Source organism: Theropithecus gelada, chromosome 7b, assembly GCF_003255815.1.
Source record: "Theropithecus gelada isolate Dixy chromosome 7b, Tgel_1.0, whole genome shotgun sequence".
Taxonomy (NCBI): domain Eukaryota; kingdom Metazoa; phylum Chordata; class Mammalia; order Primates; family Cercopithecidae; genus Theropithecus; species Theropithecus gelada.
The window spans coordinates 36,814,083-36,833,004 of NC_037675.1; the positions used below are offsets into that span (position 1 = coordinate 36,814,083).

The window sequence follows — 18,922 nt, forward strand, 5'->3', positions numbered from 1 at the left end:
AATAAGTTATGGGTTGAAGAAGAAATAAAAAAGACATGAAAAAATATTTTCAATTGAACGAAAATGAAAACACAACATACTAAAACTTATGGGATGGATTTAAGGCAAAGCTTAGAGGGAAATTTATAGTTTTAAATATCTATCTATATCAGAAAAGAAGAAATCTATCAGATTAATATTCTATGGTTACATCTTAAAAAACTAGAAACAGGGCCAGGCACGGTGACTCACACCTGTAATCCCAGCACTTTGGGAGGCTGACGCGGGTGGATCATGAGGTCAGGAGACCGAGACCATCCTGGCCAACATGGTGAAATCCTAATTTTTGTAAAAATACAAAAATTAGCTGGATGTGGTGGCATGTGCCTGTAGTCCCAGTTACTCAGGAGGCTGAGGCAGAATCGCCCGAATCCAGGAGGCAGAGGTTGCAGTGAGCCAAGATAGCATCACTACAGAATAGTAAATTAAACCCAAAGCAAGCAGAATTTCTCTCTTTTTTAATTATTTTTTGTTTGTTTGTTTTTTGTTGCTGTTGTTGTTGAGATAGGGTATCATTTTTTTTTTACTTAGGCTAAAGTGCAGTGGCATGATCTTGGCTCACTGCAGCCTTGACCTCATCAAGTTCAGATGATCTTCCCAAATCAGCCTCCCAAGGAGGTGGGACTATAGGAAGGAGTCACCATATCTGGAAAATTTTTGTATTTTTTTCTGAGATGGGGTTTCACCATGTTGCCCAAGCTGGTCTCAAACTCCTATGCTCAAGCGATTCACCTGCCTCAGGCTCTCAAAGTGCTGGGATTACAGGCATGAGTCACTGCATCTTTTCTTATTTTCATGTTTTAGAGATTGTGTCTCGTTCTGTCACCCAAATTGGAGTATAGCAGTGTGATCATAGCTTACTGCAGCCTTGAATTTCTGGACTTAAGTGATCCTCCTGCCTCAGCCTCCTGAGTAGCAGGGATTACAGGCACATGCCAACAAGTAAGGCTAACTTAAAAAAATTTTTTTTTTGTCTTTAAAGACAGAGTCTCACTATGTTGCTCAAGCTGGTCTCAAACTCCTGGCCTCAAGTGATCATTCTGTTTCAGCCTCTGCCAAGGGCTGAGATGACAGGCATTGGGCATCAGGCCTGCCACAGAATGTTTTATAAAAAATAAGAGGTCAAGTATGATGGCTTACACCTGTAATCCTAGCACTTTGGGAGGTTGGGGTAGGAGGATTGCTTGAAGCTGAAGGTTTGAGACCAGCCTGGGCAACAAAGCAAGACCCTGTCTCTAAGAAAATAATTTTAAAAAGTGAGCCGGGCCTGGTGGTGTGCACCTGTGGTCCCAGCTACTTAAAAGGCTAAGTGGGGGGATGGCTTAAGCCCATTTCAAGGCTTCGGTGAACCATGATCAATCATGGCACTGTACTTCAGCCTGGGTGACAGAATAAGATCCTGTCTCTTAAAAAAAAATAATAATAAATACAGTACTACAAAAAATAAGTAGGTTGGGTGCAGTTGCTCACGTCTTTAATCCCAGCACTTTGGGAGGCAGAGGTGGGCGGATCACCTGAGGTCAGGAGTTCATGACCAGCCTGACCAACATGCAGAAACGCCGTCTCTACTAAAAATACAAAATTAGCTGGGTGTGGGGGTACATGCCTATAATCCCAGCTACTTGGGAGGTTGAAGCAGGAGGATCACTTGAACTTGGGAGGCAGAGGTTGTGGTGAGCCGAGATCGTGCCATTGTACTCCAGCCTGGGAAACAAGAGCGAAACTCCGTCTCAAAAAAAAAAAAAAAAAAAAAAATATATATATATATATACACACACACACACACACACACACACACACACACACACACATATAAAATATCAAAGACCAGAATGGAAAACAAGAAAATAGAAAGCAGAAAAAGTATAAAGAAAATCAATGATATCAAAAGTTTGTTCTTTGAAAAGATCAACAAATATGACAAATAGCTAGACTGGCCAATAAAATAGGAGAGAAGACAGAAATGACCAAAATCAAGCAGGAAGCGGATATAGCCATTAAAAAGAATGAAATCATGTCCTCTGTAGCAACATTTAGCAACATAGATACAGCTGGAGGCCATTATCCTAAAGCAAATTGACATGGGAACAGAAAACCAAGTATCACATATTCTCACTTGTAAGTGGGAGCTAAACACTGGGTACTCACGGACATAAAAATGGCAACAATAGATATTGGGAAGTACTAGAGGGACAAGGGTTGAAAAACAAACTATTAGGTACTATGTTCACCACCTGGGTGACAGGATCAATCATAACCTAAACCTCAGCATCATGAGATAAACACAAGTAACAAATCCGCATATGTACCCCCTGAATCTAAAAATAAAGTTAAACCACTAAAGAATGAATGAATGAATGAATAAATAAATAAATAGTTTCTGTAATGTTAAAAAAAAAAAAAAGAATGAAAGGGGACATCACTATTGACCCTATGAGAATTAAAAGGATTACTAAAAGGAGTAACTTAAACAACTTTCTACTAACAAATTGGTTCCTAGAAAGAAACAAATTATCAAACTGACTCAAAGAGATATATAAAATCTGAATAAACCTATAACAAGTAAAGAAATTGAAGTAATAATTACAAATATCACAAAGAAAAGTCCAAGTACAAATGGCCTCACTTTTGAATTTTATCAACTATTTAAAGAAGAAAATGCTACCTACCACTCATTCACAAACTCTTTCAGAAAACAGAAGAGGGACCACTTCTAAACTTCTATAGCTATCTTAATAGTAAAGCCAAATAAAGACTGACAAAATAAAATACAGTACAATATTCATCATAAACAGAGAGGCAAACTGAAGTAAGCAACAAATAAAAAGGACTATAAATAGTAAATAGGATTTACCTCAGGGATGGAAAGTTGGTTTGACACTTGAAAATCAATTAGTAAAATATATAATATTAATAGAATAAATGACAAAGGCACCAATGACACTGATAATGATCGCATCAATAGACGCAGAAAAAGTATTTGGCAAATTACAATGTATACTTATGATTAAAAACTCTCAAACTAGGAACAGAACTTCTTCAACTGGATAAAAGACATCTACAAAAAAACTACAGCTAAAATCATATATAATGGTGAAAGACTGACCATTATCTTTCTCCCTGAAATCAGGAATAATGCAAGAATGTCTGCTCTTTCTTGCCACTTTAATTCAATATTGTACTGGAGGCACAATAAACAAAAAAGAAAGAAAGAAGAAATTAAAGGCATTCAATTAGAAAAAAAAAGTAACTGTACTCATTCACAGAAGATATAACCCTATCATAGTAGTAAATCCAAAGGAATATACAATAAAACAAATACAACTAGCAAACAATAAGTAAAGAAACTAGAAACAACACAAATGTCCATTCTGTTTGGCACTTTGCATTTTTCTTCCATTTCTGATTCACAGAGATGCTAATCTTGCTTTTTTGTTTTATAGTTTTATCATCATTGTTAATGTATCAGAATAAAGGAAGCAGTGGATCCAAAAACTTCCTATGGCATTTTGACTACAAACCCTTCATCTATAATTTTTCTTATATTCCTAGTCAATCTGTTCTTGTATTCTTTATTTTCTTTTTACTAAAGCATCACCTATTAATTCATTTCAACTAACAACCCATTAAAGAGCATTTTTCATATATTATTCTTTGTTTCAAATATGAAATACATACTTGAATTACTTACCAATACTATGAAACTGCCATCGCTGATGAATTCTTTCTGGAAGAAGTTGTAAAATTTTCTGAAAATCAATATAAAGAGAAAAAAGAAAAGAATGAAACCAAGTAATGAGTTCACATCCTGCAAAATGTGAAAAATTAAAGGGCTCACTAAGTATAACAAATACAAAATAGGCTGGGTACGATGGCTCACACCTGTAATCCCCGTGCTTTGGGAGGCCGAGGTGGGTGGATCACCTGAGGTCAGGAGTTCGAGACCAGCCTGGCCAATATGGCGAAACCCCGTTTCTACTAAAAATACAAAAATTAGCCAGGTGTGGCAGCAGGCACTTGTAATCCCAGCTACTCAGGAGGCTGAGGCAGGAGAATCGCTCGAACCCGAGAGGCAGAGGTTACAGTGAGCTGAGATCACGCCACTGCACTCCAGCCTGGGCAATAAGAGCAAAACTCCGTCTCTAAACAAAATAAAACAAACAAAAAACGACAAAATAGTACCTAAGCTAATCTGATAGTATTGACATTATTTTAGCACTGGCATGTTGATCACTATTTGAAAACCTCCAAAAACAATAAGCAATACTAACCAGTACTTGGAACAAGAAATTAACAAAATACATCTTTTACAATAATATAGAAGGTGTATGTTTTCCTAATGATTAAACGCTAATTCTAATATATTTAAAATACTTATTTACTATTTCTAGATTTTCTTTTTTTCCCCCTTTAGAGACTGAGTCTTGCTATGTTGCACAGGCTGGAGTGCACTGGCTATTCAGAAGCATGACTGTAGTGCACCATAGCCTTGAACTCCCAGACTCAAGCGATCCTCCTGCCTCAGCCTCCCAACGAGGTGGGAATACAGGCATGTGCCCCTATGTCTAGCAATTCTTAGAATTTCTATATTGTGGATATCATGATGAGTTTCAATTCTTCCAGATGTTAATATTTGTGACATTTTCTCTTTCTTCTAATGGTTCTTTCTCCTGTTTTGATAATCCTAGAGCAAATATTTTGATTTCATAAGAACCCCATCAAATATTTATACTGAGTTAATCATGTGAAACTAAAGGTACTTAGATGCTATAATGGATATAGGTATGAGAGCAAATTTTTTTTTTTTTTTGAGACCGAGTCTCGCTCTGTCGCCCGGGCTGGAGTGCAGTGGCCGGATCTCAGCTCACTGCAAGCTCCGCCTCCCGGGTTCACGCCATTCTCCTGCCTCAGCCTCCTGAGTAGCTGGGACTACAGGCGCCCGCCACCTCGCCCGGCTAGTTTTTGGTATTTTTTTAGTAGAGATGGGGTTTCACCGTGTTAGCCAGGATGGTCTTGATCTCCTAACCTTGTAATCCGCCCGTCTCGGCCTCCCAAAGTGCTGGGATTACAGGCTTGAGCCACCGCACCCGGCGGAGAGCAAATTTTTTTTTAAGAGGTGGGGGTTTCACCCTGTCACCCTGGCTGCAGTGCAGTGGTGTGATCATAATTCACCGTAGCCTCAAATTCATGGGTTCAAGCGATTCACTCATCTCGGCCTCCCAAACAGCACTACAGGTGTGTGCCACCATGCCCGGCTCAATTTTTTTTTTTAATTATTTTTGTGGAGATGGAGTATCACTATGTTGTCCAGGCTGTGCCCAAGCTTCTGGCCTCAAGCAATCCTCCTGCCTTGGCCTCCAAAAGTGCTGGGATTACAAGTGTGAGCCACTGCACCCGGACAGAGAGCAGGATTTACAATTTTAGGAGCCCTATAGTTAAGCTAACATATATAGGTTTCCATTAATTAGTAATAAAATCTTTACACAAATATGTTCAAAACTCTGCCTTTTATTTCCCTTAATATTATACCTGTGTGGATTATTCTCGATCAAGAGCTACCTTACTACTAAACAGTGCTCTCAATACTCATCCACTTGCTGAGTGACATTTTTGTGTGTTTGTTGTTATTGCTGTTCTTACTATTATTAAGAACACCATTAAATGAATGCTCATAAGGGTCAAACACTAGGCACTTTATTATATAATGATATATTAATTAATATACCTTGCATTAATCCTTGCAATCATTCAAAAGGAGGGTTTGTTTATCTCATTCAACAAATGAAGAAATGGGTTAAGTAGTGCACTTAGGTTACAAAGTTAGAAAGTGAAAGAACAGAGGTTCCAAATTCAATTCACCTATTTCCAAAACCTCTACCTTGATAATATACTGATCAAAGGATGACATGCATATTTTATACTTCCTTGTCTTCTCTTTGATATCATCTCCTTTAGTAAACTCCACATGAAAGGATGATACAGAAATTTTAAAGTTCTACACAGATAAATGCTGGTCCCACACGAGACACATAAACTCTTTTACCTTTGTCCTCCCTATGTCTCCCACAGCTGGCCAACAACTGCATAATTATATTTATTTTTGTATAGAAAGATATAAAATTATAGAAAAGTTGAAAAGACAAATTTGTGAACTATTCAAAAGCATTTCTAAATTATGACTAATAATTATACTTTAGATTTAGCCCCTTATATCTTTTTATATGGTAAATAAAAAGTTAAAGAGATTACATGTGCCCTAAACTGCACAGAATATAAATCCTCTACCATAATATTATTAACATTACATAATCATGCTTTTTGTTCCAGAAAAAGGAAATCACTTTATTTATGATTTCTTTTTCATCCTTAGTTTCTAAAGGTAGAGGTCCCTTACTATAAATAGAAGAACGTCAGCACAAAAATTAAATGATTTTTTCAAAAGATGAAAACCTGGTATCTCAGATATTTTTTCTAGCAAAATTTAGTGATCCATTAAAGACAAACATTTCTATGTAAAGAATAAAAAATAATCAGTATATATTACATATAGAAAAATAGTTATTTTTACACATAAGAAATACTCCAAAAGGACTTCTATTAACTAAGCAATCATCTCAGTTTCCTGAATTTAAGGCAAGCATGAACATTTGAAGGAATACTTTCCAGGAATCATTAGCTTGCTTTCTCTGTGGATATTTTTACTCTTTCTCAAAGCATGTATGTTTCAATATTCCCCTTGTGAACAGTTCATGCAAACACTTCAGGAAGTAATATAATCAAATTCCTCAGGGGTCAAGACTAATGAAAATTAACTGCAGAACAGATACTAACATCAGTGTTACTGCTGTTGGGAACTCTTGAAAAAATTCTTTTTATTCCCCCCTCTAACTAAATCAACGGCTAAGAGACATGTAAATGATGTTATTCAAATTCTTCTAAATTATATCAAAATACTAAAGAGTGAATTCTTATTATTTTTGAGACAGGGTCTCACTCTCTTGACCAAGAGTGCAGTGGCACAATCACGGCTCACTACAGTTTCAACCTCCTGGGTTCAAGGGATCCTCCCACCTCAGCCTCCTGAGTCACTACCACTACAACCACCTGCCACCAACATGCCTGGCTAACTTTTTTGATTTTTAGTAGAGACTGTCTTGCTGTGCTGCCCAGGCTGGTCTCTAACTCCTGAGCTCAAATGATCCTCCTGCCTCAGCCTCCCAAAGTGCAGGGATTACTCTGAACCACCACACACAGCCAAGAGTGAATTATCTTTAATTAACACCAGACAGAATAGCTCCATCTTCAGAAACTAATTTCTGAATTATTTTCTAAGCATCTCGAGTCACTACTCCTGGCTTTCTACAGGTCTCGAAATTCTCAGTGAAGATCAGAATACTATGACTGTTTATCTGTTTACTTTGAAAGAGAATAAAGAGCAAGGAGTTATTTTAAAAGGGGGGTGAAAGGGTCTTAATTTTTAAGAGTGTGATAAATATTTTTTTAAAAAATTAGCAGAGCATCAAAATTTTGTTCATTTACCTATGAGCTATGTTTCCTGACTTTTATTTATAGACTTGCCCCATCTCCAATCTAATGTAAAATGACAATTTTTAAAATATTTAAGACTATTTTAAACAAGTTTGCAATGAAAAGCAGTGAACCAAAACAATAAGTCCCTTAGGTACACAAAAGCTACAGTAATATACCTTCTTAGGTAAGAATGTTTTGGAGTTCAAACAAAAACAAGTTTTCCATTTCACTAAACCTCTGACAAATTAAAAGTTTCAATGTTTGCAAACACATTGAATATCATACCAATTTTGTGGTGTCAAATGTATAAAAACATAATTATATCTGCACCAAAAAGTAATACATTGTACCTTAAAAAGTATAGGATTCAGTCAGGCATATTTTAAAAACTTAGATTTAGTTCTTAGAAAGTCTGGCGAATTCACAGTGTTTCATTACATGTTTTATAATTTAAATATATCCCCTTGTATGTTCCAAAAATTATTTCTGAAAAAGGGAAAAGTTAGATTCAGAAGCACTTACCTCAAAAATAAAAAGTATAGCATCCAATTCCTCTCTTTGAGACTTGTGACCTAAAACATTTTTATAAGAAAACATTTAAAACATATCATTTTGCCCTCATTGTTAACAATCACTTAATGAACTTAAAATATTTCAAGAATGAAGGTTTTTTTTTTCCCCAGCAATTATCTAGTAAAATGTTTAAAGCATACTCCATTCATTGTGAAGACAGTATCATAGTCACTCTCTTTACTCTATTGAGTACTGTAATTAAATTTAGGTTCTACATATTTATGTCTAGAAACAAATCATGACATATTACAAAGCACTTCAAATAAGCTCTGAAAATGAAAATATGAAAACGACCGCTCAAACATGTCACATGCTCCTAGGGCAGAACCAAAGAAGGCAGAATGAGGGAACAAATCAACCTGACCAGTGAAAAAGTAAATCTTCAAAGCCATTGTAAAGTAAAAAGGATAGTAATGCTAACACATTAGTTGTCTTTCAAACACAGGTCACTAGCCCTATGACAATAGTGTGAGAGGGAAAGCAAAAAGCTGTCTGACAAAAATAAATGAAACAATATGTCCAAGAGTCTTTAAGTTATGTTTATGACAATTATTAGAAATATTAACATAAGCCAAGATACATGTTAGTATCTTACCTTTCTGTTTAAGACTAGCTTCAATAGTCACAAAATTTTCAAAGAACACATAGTATATATGTGAAAAATGTTGGTCGAAAAACTGTTTAAGATCAATAGATTCTGCATTCTCTGAAAAATAAAAACAATTTACTGATTATTTATATGTATGTTAAATCAAGTTTAGCAAATATTCACCGACAAGTTTCCTTCAAAGTCAAAGAACTGCTCCTAAAATTCTATTCTATTATTTACAATATGTATTTCTATGTCTATATCCTCATTCTTAAAACTTTAGTCCTTGCAGATGTTAGTTTTAATTTTAAAAACTGATCAAGAAAACAATGGCTCAGAAAAACTTATCCAAAATAATTAATCATACAAAAAAAAAAAAAGTTAAGTTCTATTTGCAATTCATAGCTACAGCTTTCCTAACGTTCTCTCCAAGACAGTTTAAAATCAGAATAATAATTTATGATATCTGAAGGTCAGGCACAGTGGCTCACGCCTGTAATCCCAACACTTTGGGAGGCCGAGGCGGGCAGATACCTGAGGTCAGGAGTTTGAGACAAGCCTGGCCAACACGGTGAAACCTCATCTCTACTAAAAATACAAAAATCAGCTGGGTGTGTTGGCGTGCGCCTGTAATCTCAGCTACTTGGGAGGCTGAGGCATGAGAATCACTTGAACCCAGGAGGCAGAGGCTACAGTGAGCCAAGATCATACCATTGCATTCTAGCCTGGGAGACAGAGTGAGAATCCACCTCAGGGAAAAAAAAAAAAAAGAATAATTTATAATGTCTGAAACTATTTATTCAGTAAATAGGTACCCAACAATAGGCTTTGTAAATAAGTATTTAGGGATTAAAAAGCTTAAACACAGACAGTACTGCTCTAAAGAAACTGTCAGTAAGAGCAGAGCATGCAAAATTAAACGAATAATTGTATGAACAGTAGAAAGTGTTAGTACTAAAAGTGAGATGTCAAAGTATATGGCAATTTAGAAACACAAAAGTACTTTCAAAGCTCAATAAAACACAAAGGTGGGGAAAGAAAAAAGGCCTGACAGAGTACATAATATCTGAAAAGACTTTTAAGGACAGGAAGAACACTAGACATAAAGTGGTGGAGTTGAATGGGAAGGACATTCAAGGCATAAAAAATACATGGAGTAAGAAGAAAAACGTGAGGTATGCATGTATACATACGTAACAAACCTGCGTGTTATACATACATATGCTAGAACTTAAAGTATAATTTTAGAAAATAAAAAATAATTTACTATGAAGCTTTAAAAAAAAAAAAAGTCAAAGTGGCCTGGTTCTCTCATAATCTCTGAGATCCAGACTGGAGAACTGTAGTTTCTGGGTCCTTCTTGGAAGAGATTAGCAAATGCAGAACCAGCAATCTGTCTAAATCAGTACTGTCTCCTAGAAATATAATGCAAGCCACAAATATTAGCTACATATGTGATTTTAAATTTCCTTGCAATCACATTTTAAGAAATAAAATGACATGGGGAAATTAATTGTAATAATATATTTTGTTAACAAATCATTTTTAAGTGCTACCAATAAAAACTTATTAATGAAAAAAAGAAAGAAAAACGTGAGCTATGATAGTATCCAGAAAAAAAATTCACTTTGGCTAAAGCTTAGAACATTTTAATAAAAATAAACAAGTAGACTTGAGATATGCTTCCATGTACTTATGTATATGTATATGTATTTATGCATAGAAGATACCAAACAACTAGGCAGCATTACCTCTAGGGAGCATGACTAGTTTTATTGTTGCTTAGTTCATTTTCAGGGTAAGTGAGAACATTAGTGAAAAAGAGTGGAGAAATTCTACTTTATATACTTCCTACTATTCTAAACTGTTTATAAAAAGCACATTACTTCTCTTACAATACAAAATAGAATTTTTTGTTTCTGTTTTATTTTTTTAAGATGGTGTCTTGCTCTGCGGCCCAGGCTGTAGTGAAGTGGTACAATCTTGGCTAACTGCAACCTCCATCTCCAGGGTTCAAGCGATTCTCCTGTCCAGACTCCCGAGTAGCTGGGATTACAGGTGCCCACTACCACACCCGGCTAATTTGTATATTTTCAGCAGAGACGGGGTTTCACAATGTTGGCCAGCCTGATTTCAAGTGATCTGCCCACCTCAGTCTCCCAAAGTGCTGCGATTACAGGCGTGAGCCACCGCGTCCAGCCTCAAAATATAATTTTAAAAGGCAACTGAAAAAATAAAAGATTTTTGAAAGGAAATAAAGAAATATTCATTGTAAATAAACTCAAGTTAAAGGTAAACATCAATTAATTTCTTAGAATGCACTAAGGCTCAACAGAAGATTTCAAAATAATGTGAAATAGTAACAACATACAGAGAGTACTTTAAACTCTTTCATTATCATATCCTATGAATATTCATTATAATTTTTTGGAGGGGACAGGGTCTCACTCTGTCACTCAGGCTAGAGTGCAGTGGCATGATTACAACTCACTGCAGCCTCATCCTGAGTTCAAGCAATCCTCCCACCTCAGCCTCCAAAAGTACCTGGGACCTAGGTACCTCCCCACCACACCTAGCTAACTTTTGTAGAGATGGGGTCTTGTTATGTTGCCCAGGCTGGTCTCCTGTCTTGGTCTCAAAGTGTTGGGGATTACAGGTGTGAGTCACAACACCTGGCATAGTAACTCTTTAGTGATGTTTTATCTATGTGATTTTCCAAGACTGTTTTTTTGTTCTGCCATTCCACAAGGAAAGGGATAGATGCCTTTTCTCTCTATTCCCTTGGATTCTGTACATTTATCTTTTATGGAAAGAACAATGTTTCAACTGTCTTATTGTCTTTCTTCCAGGACTAGTCTAGCATCTTTAGAATAGAAACTGTGTCTACCTCAGGATTTCTAAAAATTGGCACAATGCCGAGCAAACAATACGTACTCAAATGTGTTTTATTACTAACAAAATTAATTATTTTTACTTTATTATAGTCAGTTCATACAATATGGAAATTTTTACCTTGGAAAAGACTGCATAACCTACTGACAGGAAAATAGCACAGACTCATCTTGACTGGAATTATAATACCCAGATTTCACTCCTGTTTGTAACACTTACTACCTATGTGACTTTTCACAGAACTAGACAAAATAATAATGCTTAACACAAAGTGAATGTTTTCTAAACAATGCGCACTATTCTCAGCACTTTACAGAAACTAATTCCTATAATCTACATAGCAATACTACAAAATTAGTACCATTATTATCTCCATTTTACAGATGAGAAAATTTAGGTACAGAGAGTCTAAGAAACTTAGTTCATAAGCAGAGTCAGGATTTAAACAACAAGAACCCTAGGTCTATTCAGCCTCCAATGTAACACATCTGTAAAAAAAAGAATACTAAATATTTACCTGTTATCTGCCTATAAGAATAATAGTCATCAAACACTAGTTAAATATATTTTATCAAATATCAAAATAAAAAGACATACAACTGAAATAAAGAGGAGAGGTGTTCTAGTTTTCCCACAGAATAGTTTAAAGAATTATGAAATTAGAATAAAACAGGCTTGGGCTGAGCAAGGTGGTTGACATCTGTAATCCCAGTACTTTAGGAGGCTGAAGTGGGAGAGTTGGAGGCCAGGAGTTTGAGACCAGCCTGGGCAACACATTGAGACCCCATTTCTACAAAACTAAAAAATCAGCCAAGTATGGTGGCATGTACCTATAGTCCCAGCAACTCTGGATACTAAGGTGGGGGAATTCCTTGAGCCTAGGAATTTAAGCTAAGTTGCAGTGTGCTATGATTGAGCCAATGCACTACAGTCTAGGCAACAGAGGGGGAGACCTTGTCACTAAAAATAACAATAATAATAATGATAATAAAGAAAGAAATACGCTGCTATAATTACCTCTAAATTTCCTAAAATTAATGTTTCAAAAACACAATGTTCTAGGAGAAAAAAGAAAATGGGAACAATAACAAAGCAAACCAGAAAAAAACACAACAAAAGCAAACATGAATCAACTCAAGATTTTGCAACATATTAGGAGCCAAAATATTGTCTCTCGATTTCCTTCCCATAAGGCATGCTAACAAAGTCTGGAAATTATGTACTTTCTTTTTTTTTTTTCCTTGAGACGGAGTCTCGCTCTGTCGCCCAGGCTGGAGTGCAGTGGCACAATCTCGGCTCACTGCAAGCTCCGCCTCCTGGGTTCACGCCATTCTCCTGCCTCAGCCCCCAGAGTAGCTGGGACTACAGGCGCCCGCCATCACGCCCAGCTAATGTTTTCTATTTTCAGTAGAGACGGGGTTTCACCGTGTTAGCCAGGATGGTCTGGATCTCCTGACCTCGTGATCCGCCCGCCTCGGCCTCCCACAGTGCTGGGATTACAGGCTTGAGCCACAGCGCCCGGCCAAATTATGTACTTTCTAATGCTAATGAAAATGATCAAAATTAGGCTGGGCGCAGTGGCTCATGCCTATAATTCCAGGACTGTAGGAGGCCGAGGTGGGCGGATCCCGAGGTGGGCGGATCACGAGGTTAAGAGATTGAGACCATACTGGCCAACACGGTAAAACCCCATCTCTACTAAAAATACAAAAATTAGCTGGGCGTGGTGGTGGGCGCCTGTAGTTCCAGCTACCCGGGAGGCTGAATCAGAAGAATCACTTGAACCCGGGAGGCAGAGGTTGCATTGAGTCAAGATGGCACCACTGCACTCCAGCCTGGGTAACAGAGCTAGACTCTGTCTCAAAAAAAAAAAAAAAAAAAAAATTACTAGGGAAGAAGGACATTTTGTAATGGTTAAAGGGTTAATATTTTAAGAAGATATAACAATTGTGAACATACATGCACTTAACAACAGAACTCCCAACCCCAAAGCAGAAACTGACAGAATTGAAGGAATATACAGACAATTCAATGATGGTTTTAAGAGTCAACACTCTACTTTCAATAATGAATAGAAAAGACAGAAGTGAAAATAGAAGACCTAAACAATACTATAATGCAACCAGATCTAACAGACATCTATTGAATGCCCATCCAACAACAAAGGAATACACAGTCTTTTCAAATGCACATCTATACTATCCAAAATAGATCATATGTAAGGCTATAAAATAAACTTCAGTAACTTAAAAGGACTGAAGACAAAGTATGTTATCTGACCACAGTGGAATGAAATTAGAAATCAATAACACAAGGAAATTAAGAAAACTCACAAATATGTGGAAATTTAGCAATATCCAACTAAATAACCAATTGGTCAAAGAAAAATCACAGGAGAAGTTAGAAAATCTTTGAGATGAATGTAAATGAAAATACAACATACCAAAACTTATGGCATCCAGCTAATGCAGTGCTTACAGAAAAATCTATAGCTTTAAATTGCTATATGAAAAAGAAATCTGAAAATCAACCTAATGTTCCACCTTAGGAAGTAAGAACATTGGCTGGGCACGTTGGTTCATGCCTATAATCCCAACCCTTTGGGAGGCCGAGGCAGGAGTCTCAATTGAGCCCGGCAGTTCAAGACCAGCCAGGGCAACATAGTGAGACTCCATCTCTACAAAGAAATTAAAAATAGCCAGGTGTGGTCATACATACATACAAAAATAAGGAGCAAACTAATCCTAAAGCACAAAGAACGAAATAAAGATTAGAAAGGACATAAATGGAGACCAAAAAAAAAAAAAAAAACAAAAAAAAAACAAAAAAAAATCATTGAAACAAAAATTGGTTCTTTGAAAAACTCAACAAACTTGACAAACTGTTAGCTAGACTGTCCAAAATGAGAAAGACATAAGATTCAAATCACTAATCTGGACTGGAATATAACACATTACTACCAACCCTACAGAAATAAAAATCAAGAGAATACTATAAGCAACTATAAGTATGCTAGCAAATCAGACAGCCTATATGAAATGAACAAATTACTAGAAAGCCACAAACCACCAAAACTGATTCAAGAAGACATAGAAATGCTAAAACAACCTTCAATGAATGAGAAGATTGAATTAGTGAGGGGGAAAAAAACTACTTCAAAGAAAAGCTTGGACTCAAATGGCTTATGGGTGAATCCTATCAACTCTTCCAAAAAATAGACTATACTTCCTGCTCATTCTATGAGGTCAATACTCTCATACCAAGATCAGACAAAAACATTACAAGAAAAATACAGACCAATATCCTCTATGAATATGAATGTAAAAATCCTCGACAAAATACTAGAAAACTGAATCTAGCGCTATATATATATATATGCATACACACACACACATACACATTCACACTATGACTAAGTGACATTCATCCTAGAAGGCAAGGTTGGTTCAATATACAAAAATCAATCACTGTAACACCTTATGTTAACATAAAGGTCAAAACTCACATGATAGTTTCAATAGACACAGAAAAAACATCTGACAAAACCCAACATCATTTCATCCTGAAGATACTCAAAAAGCTAGGAAAAGAACAGTATTTCTTAACCTGATAAAGGGTATCTATGAAAAGGTCACAAGTAACATCACACTTAGTGATAAAAGATTGAAAGCTTTACCCCTAAAAGCATGAACAAGACAAGGATGTCTTTTTGTTACTTTTAATATTATACTATAAATTCTAGCCAAGACAGTTACACATGAAACAGAAATAGAAGCCATACACATTGTAAAGTCCAAAGCATTACTATCTCTACTCATAAATGACATGATCTTGGATATCGAAAATCCTAAGGAATGCACCAAAAAATCCTATCATACTGACAAACAAGCTCAACTAGGTTGCAGAATACAAGATCAATAAGAAAAATCAACTGTATTTCTATACACTGGCAATGAACAACACAAAAGTGAAATTAAGCAAACAATTCCATTTACAATAGTATGAAAAAGAATAAAATACTTAAATTTAACAAAAGAAGTACAAGACTTGTATACTGGAAACTTACAAAACATTACTAAAAAAAAAAGACTAAAACAAATGGAGACATTCTCTGTGTTTAAGACTGAATGCTGTTAAGATAGCAACAGCCCCCAAATATACCTAAAGATTCAATGTACTCTTTTTTTTTTTTTCTATTTTTTCTTTTTTTGAGACAGAGTATCATTCTGTTGCTCAGGCTGGAGTGCAGTGGCAGGATCTCAGCTCACTGCAACCTCTGCCTTCCAGGTTCAAGAGATTCTCCTGCCTCAGCCTCCTGAGTAGCTGCAATTACATGCATTTGCCACCACACCCAGCTAATTTCTGTATTTTTAGTAGAGACGAGGTTGGCCAGGCTGGTCTTGAACTCCTAACCTCAGGTGATCCGCCCACCATGGCCTCCCAAAGTGCTGGGATTACAGGTGTGAGCTACCGCACCCAGCCTTAATGCACTCTTTACCAAAATCCTAACATAGTTTTTTGCAAAAACTGACAAGTTAATCCTAAAATTCAAAAGAAAATGCAAGTGACCCAGAATAGTCAAAATAGTCTTTTTTTTTTTTTTTAAATGTAGTCTCACTCTGTTACCTAGGCTGGAACGCAGTGGCGCAGTCACAGCTCACTGCAGCCTCAACCTCCCGGACTCAAGCAATCTTCCCACCTCAGCCTCCTGAATCACTGGGACTACAAGTGTATGACATCATACCTGGCTCATTTTTAAAATTTTTTGTAGAGACAGGCGTTGCCACATGTTGCCCAGGCTGGTCTCAAACTCCTGGACTCAAGTGACCCTCTCACCTCTACTTCCAAAGTCCTGAGATTACAGGCATGAGCTACCACGAACAATGCTGGAGAACTGACATTTTCTCATTTCAAAACTTACTACAAAGCTACACTAATCAACAGAGTATGGTACTGGGATAAGGATAGACATATAGATGAATAGAACAATGAGAGTTCAGAAATAAATCCTTACACTGATGATCAATTGATCATCGACAAGGGTACCAAACAACTCAATGAGGAAAAAAAAAAAGTATTTTTAACAAATGGTTGATTTTTTTTCCTCATTGAGTTGTTCAGTACCCTTCAAAAGTCTTTTCAACAGATGGTCGAAAAGAATGAAGACTATACTTGAAAAATTAACTCAAAATGGATCAAAAACCAAAAACCTAAATGTAAAAACTAAAATTATAAAACTCAGAATAAAACATGACCTTGAATCAGTCAGTTCTTTCTTAGATATGACACTAAATGCACAAGCAACAAAAGAAAAAATAAATTTGACTTCATCAAAATTCAAAACCTTTTTGCTTCAGAGGACATTATTAAGAAAATGAGAAAATAACCTACAGAATGCAAGAAAATATTTGCCAATTATATACCTGATTTTAAAACATTAGTATCCAGAATATAGAAATAATTCTTATAATACAATTGTAAAAAAATTTTTTTAATGATCAAAGGATTTGAATATATATTTCTCCTAAGAAGATATATGAATAGCCAGTAAGCTCATGAAAAAATCATTAGCCATCAGGGAAATGCAAAGCAAAACCACAATGAGATACTACTTCCAACCCACTATGATAGCTATAATCAGAAAGACAAACAATACCAAGTGTTGGCAATATGGGGAAATTTGAATCTTTGTACGTTGCTGGTAGGAATATAAATGATAATGCCACTCTGGAAAACAGTGTGGCAGGTCCCTAAAAAGTTAAATATAGAGTTATCATATGACCCAGCAATTCCATTCCTGGAACATTATATACCCAAGAATTGAAAACATAAGCTCAGGCTGGGCAACATGGCAAAAGTGTCTCATCTCTATCAAAAAAAGAAAAAGAAAGAAAATGTATGCCCACAAAAATGTTCAGAACATTATTATTCATAATGGTCAAACAGTGGAAATAACCCAAATGTCCATCAATTGATGAATGGACAGACAAAATATGGTATAATCCATACAATGAATATTATCTAGCCGTACAAAGCACGAAGTAGTAGTATATGCTACAATGTGATGGACTTTGAAAACATTATGCTAAGTGAAAGAAGCCAGACACAAAAGGCCATATACTTCTTATTTTATTTATATGAAACATGCAGAGGAGTCAACCATAGAGATGGAAAGTATCTAATGGCTGGTGCGGGCAGGAAGTAAAGAGAAATGGGGTGTGACTGCTAAAAGGTATGACTTCGTTTCTTTTCCTTTTTTGTCGATCTATTCCTTTTAGCTCATCTAATATTCAACCCCTTGACATCCTAATTTGTGAGATCTGCCAGACCCTACCTCGCTAAGTGAATCTGAGAGCTTTACCTTCTTGGGCAGTTTGAAAAGAATTAACATAAAAAGGAGCAGAAGAGCTCATGGAGATTAGACTGAGAAAATCAATTTTTTCCCCCTATGTCTAGATATTACACATTGTTATATCATCAAGTTACTGATATTTGTTGCAAGCAAATGCATTACCTTCACATTTACGCAGTTGAAGACTAGCTAGCTATTAGTATACCATTATTATAGAATACAAAATAATGTCATTTTTAAAATTGAGTAGTCTGATAATAGGAGAGTAATCAAAATACAGTACTACTGGTCATGCATGGTGGTTCACACCCATAATCTCAACACTTTGGGAGGCTGAAGTGGGAGGATAGCTTGAGGCCAGGGATTTGAGATCAGCCTGGCAATATAGCCAGACCCTATCTCTACAAGTAAATAAATAAATAAATAAAAAATAAAACAGTACTGCCAATATTCTGTATCTAGTTCTACATGTCCAAAACAGATAATTTCCTGATTCATTAAATCATTTCCCTAACACTCAAAGACATTCTTTTGGATACTGAAAATAATTAAACATATGGTATCTGGAAATTTAAAATCTAAAGTGGCTAAAACAAATATAGGCAGACATTTTGTAAACATTAAGTTTTTGCACAATGCAAATACTTTAAATAATAGAGAAGTAAAAAGAGGTTTTATATACTGGGAAATGTATTACACTGAATAAGAAAAATCCTGTTACACTGGGAAGAGAAAATATACTTTGAAACAACAGAGGATAAAAGCAGAGGAAGTTAATTCTAAATGCACTGTATAGCTCATGTTCTCGAACTGCGAGTGAAGGATGAGTGTTTTTGTTTTTGTTTTTAAATTCCAATTTGTCACAGACCAACGCTTTACGATAAATGTATTACTAGAAAATAAGGTGAAAAGCACCAGGATTGATCTACACCCCATTTCATAAGGCA

At 36.0% G+C, this 18,922-nt stretch overlaps 1 protein-coding gene across 12 annotated transcripts in view; it reads right to left on the reverse strand.

The window, feature by feature from the left end:
- RALGAPA1 (Ral GTPase activating protein catalytic alpha subunit 1) overlaps positions 1-18,922 on the reverse strand; it is a 278,210-nt gene that overhangs the window by 235,512 nt on the left and 23,776 nt on the right. For all 12 annotated transcript variants that reach the window (XM_025392196.1, XM_025392200.1, XM_025392190.1 and 9 more), the window contains exons 2-4: positions 8,738-8,848; positions 8,092-8,141; positions 3,731-3,788 (exon numbers count right to left, since the gene is read on the reverse strand). In XM_025392196.1, the coding sequence (XP_025247981.1) occupies positions 3,731-3,788; positions 8,092-8,141; positions 8,738-8,848 (219 nt within the window). The remainder of the gene's footprint in view (positions 1-3,730; positions 3,789-8,091; positions 8,142-8,737; positions 8,849-18,922) is intronic.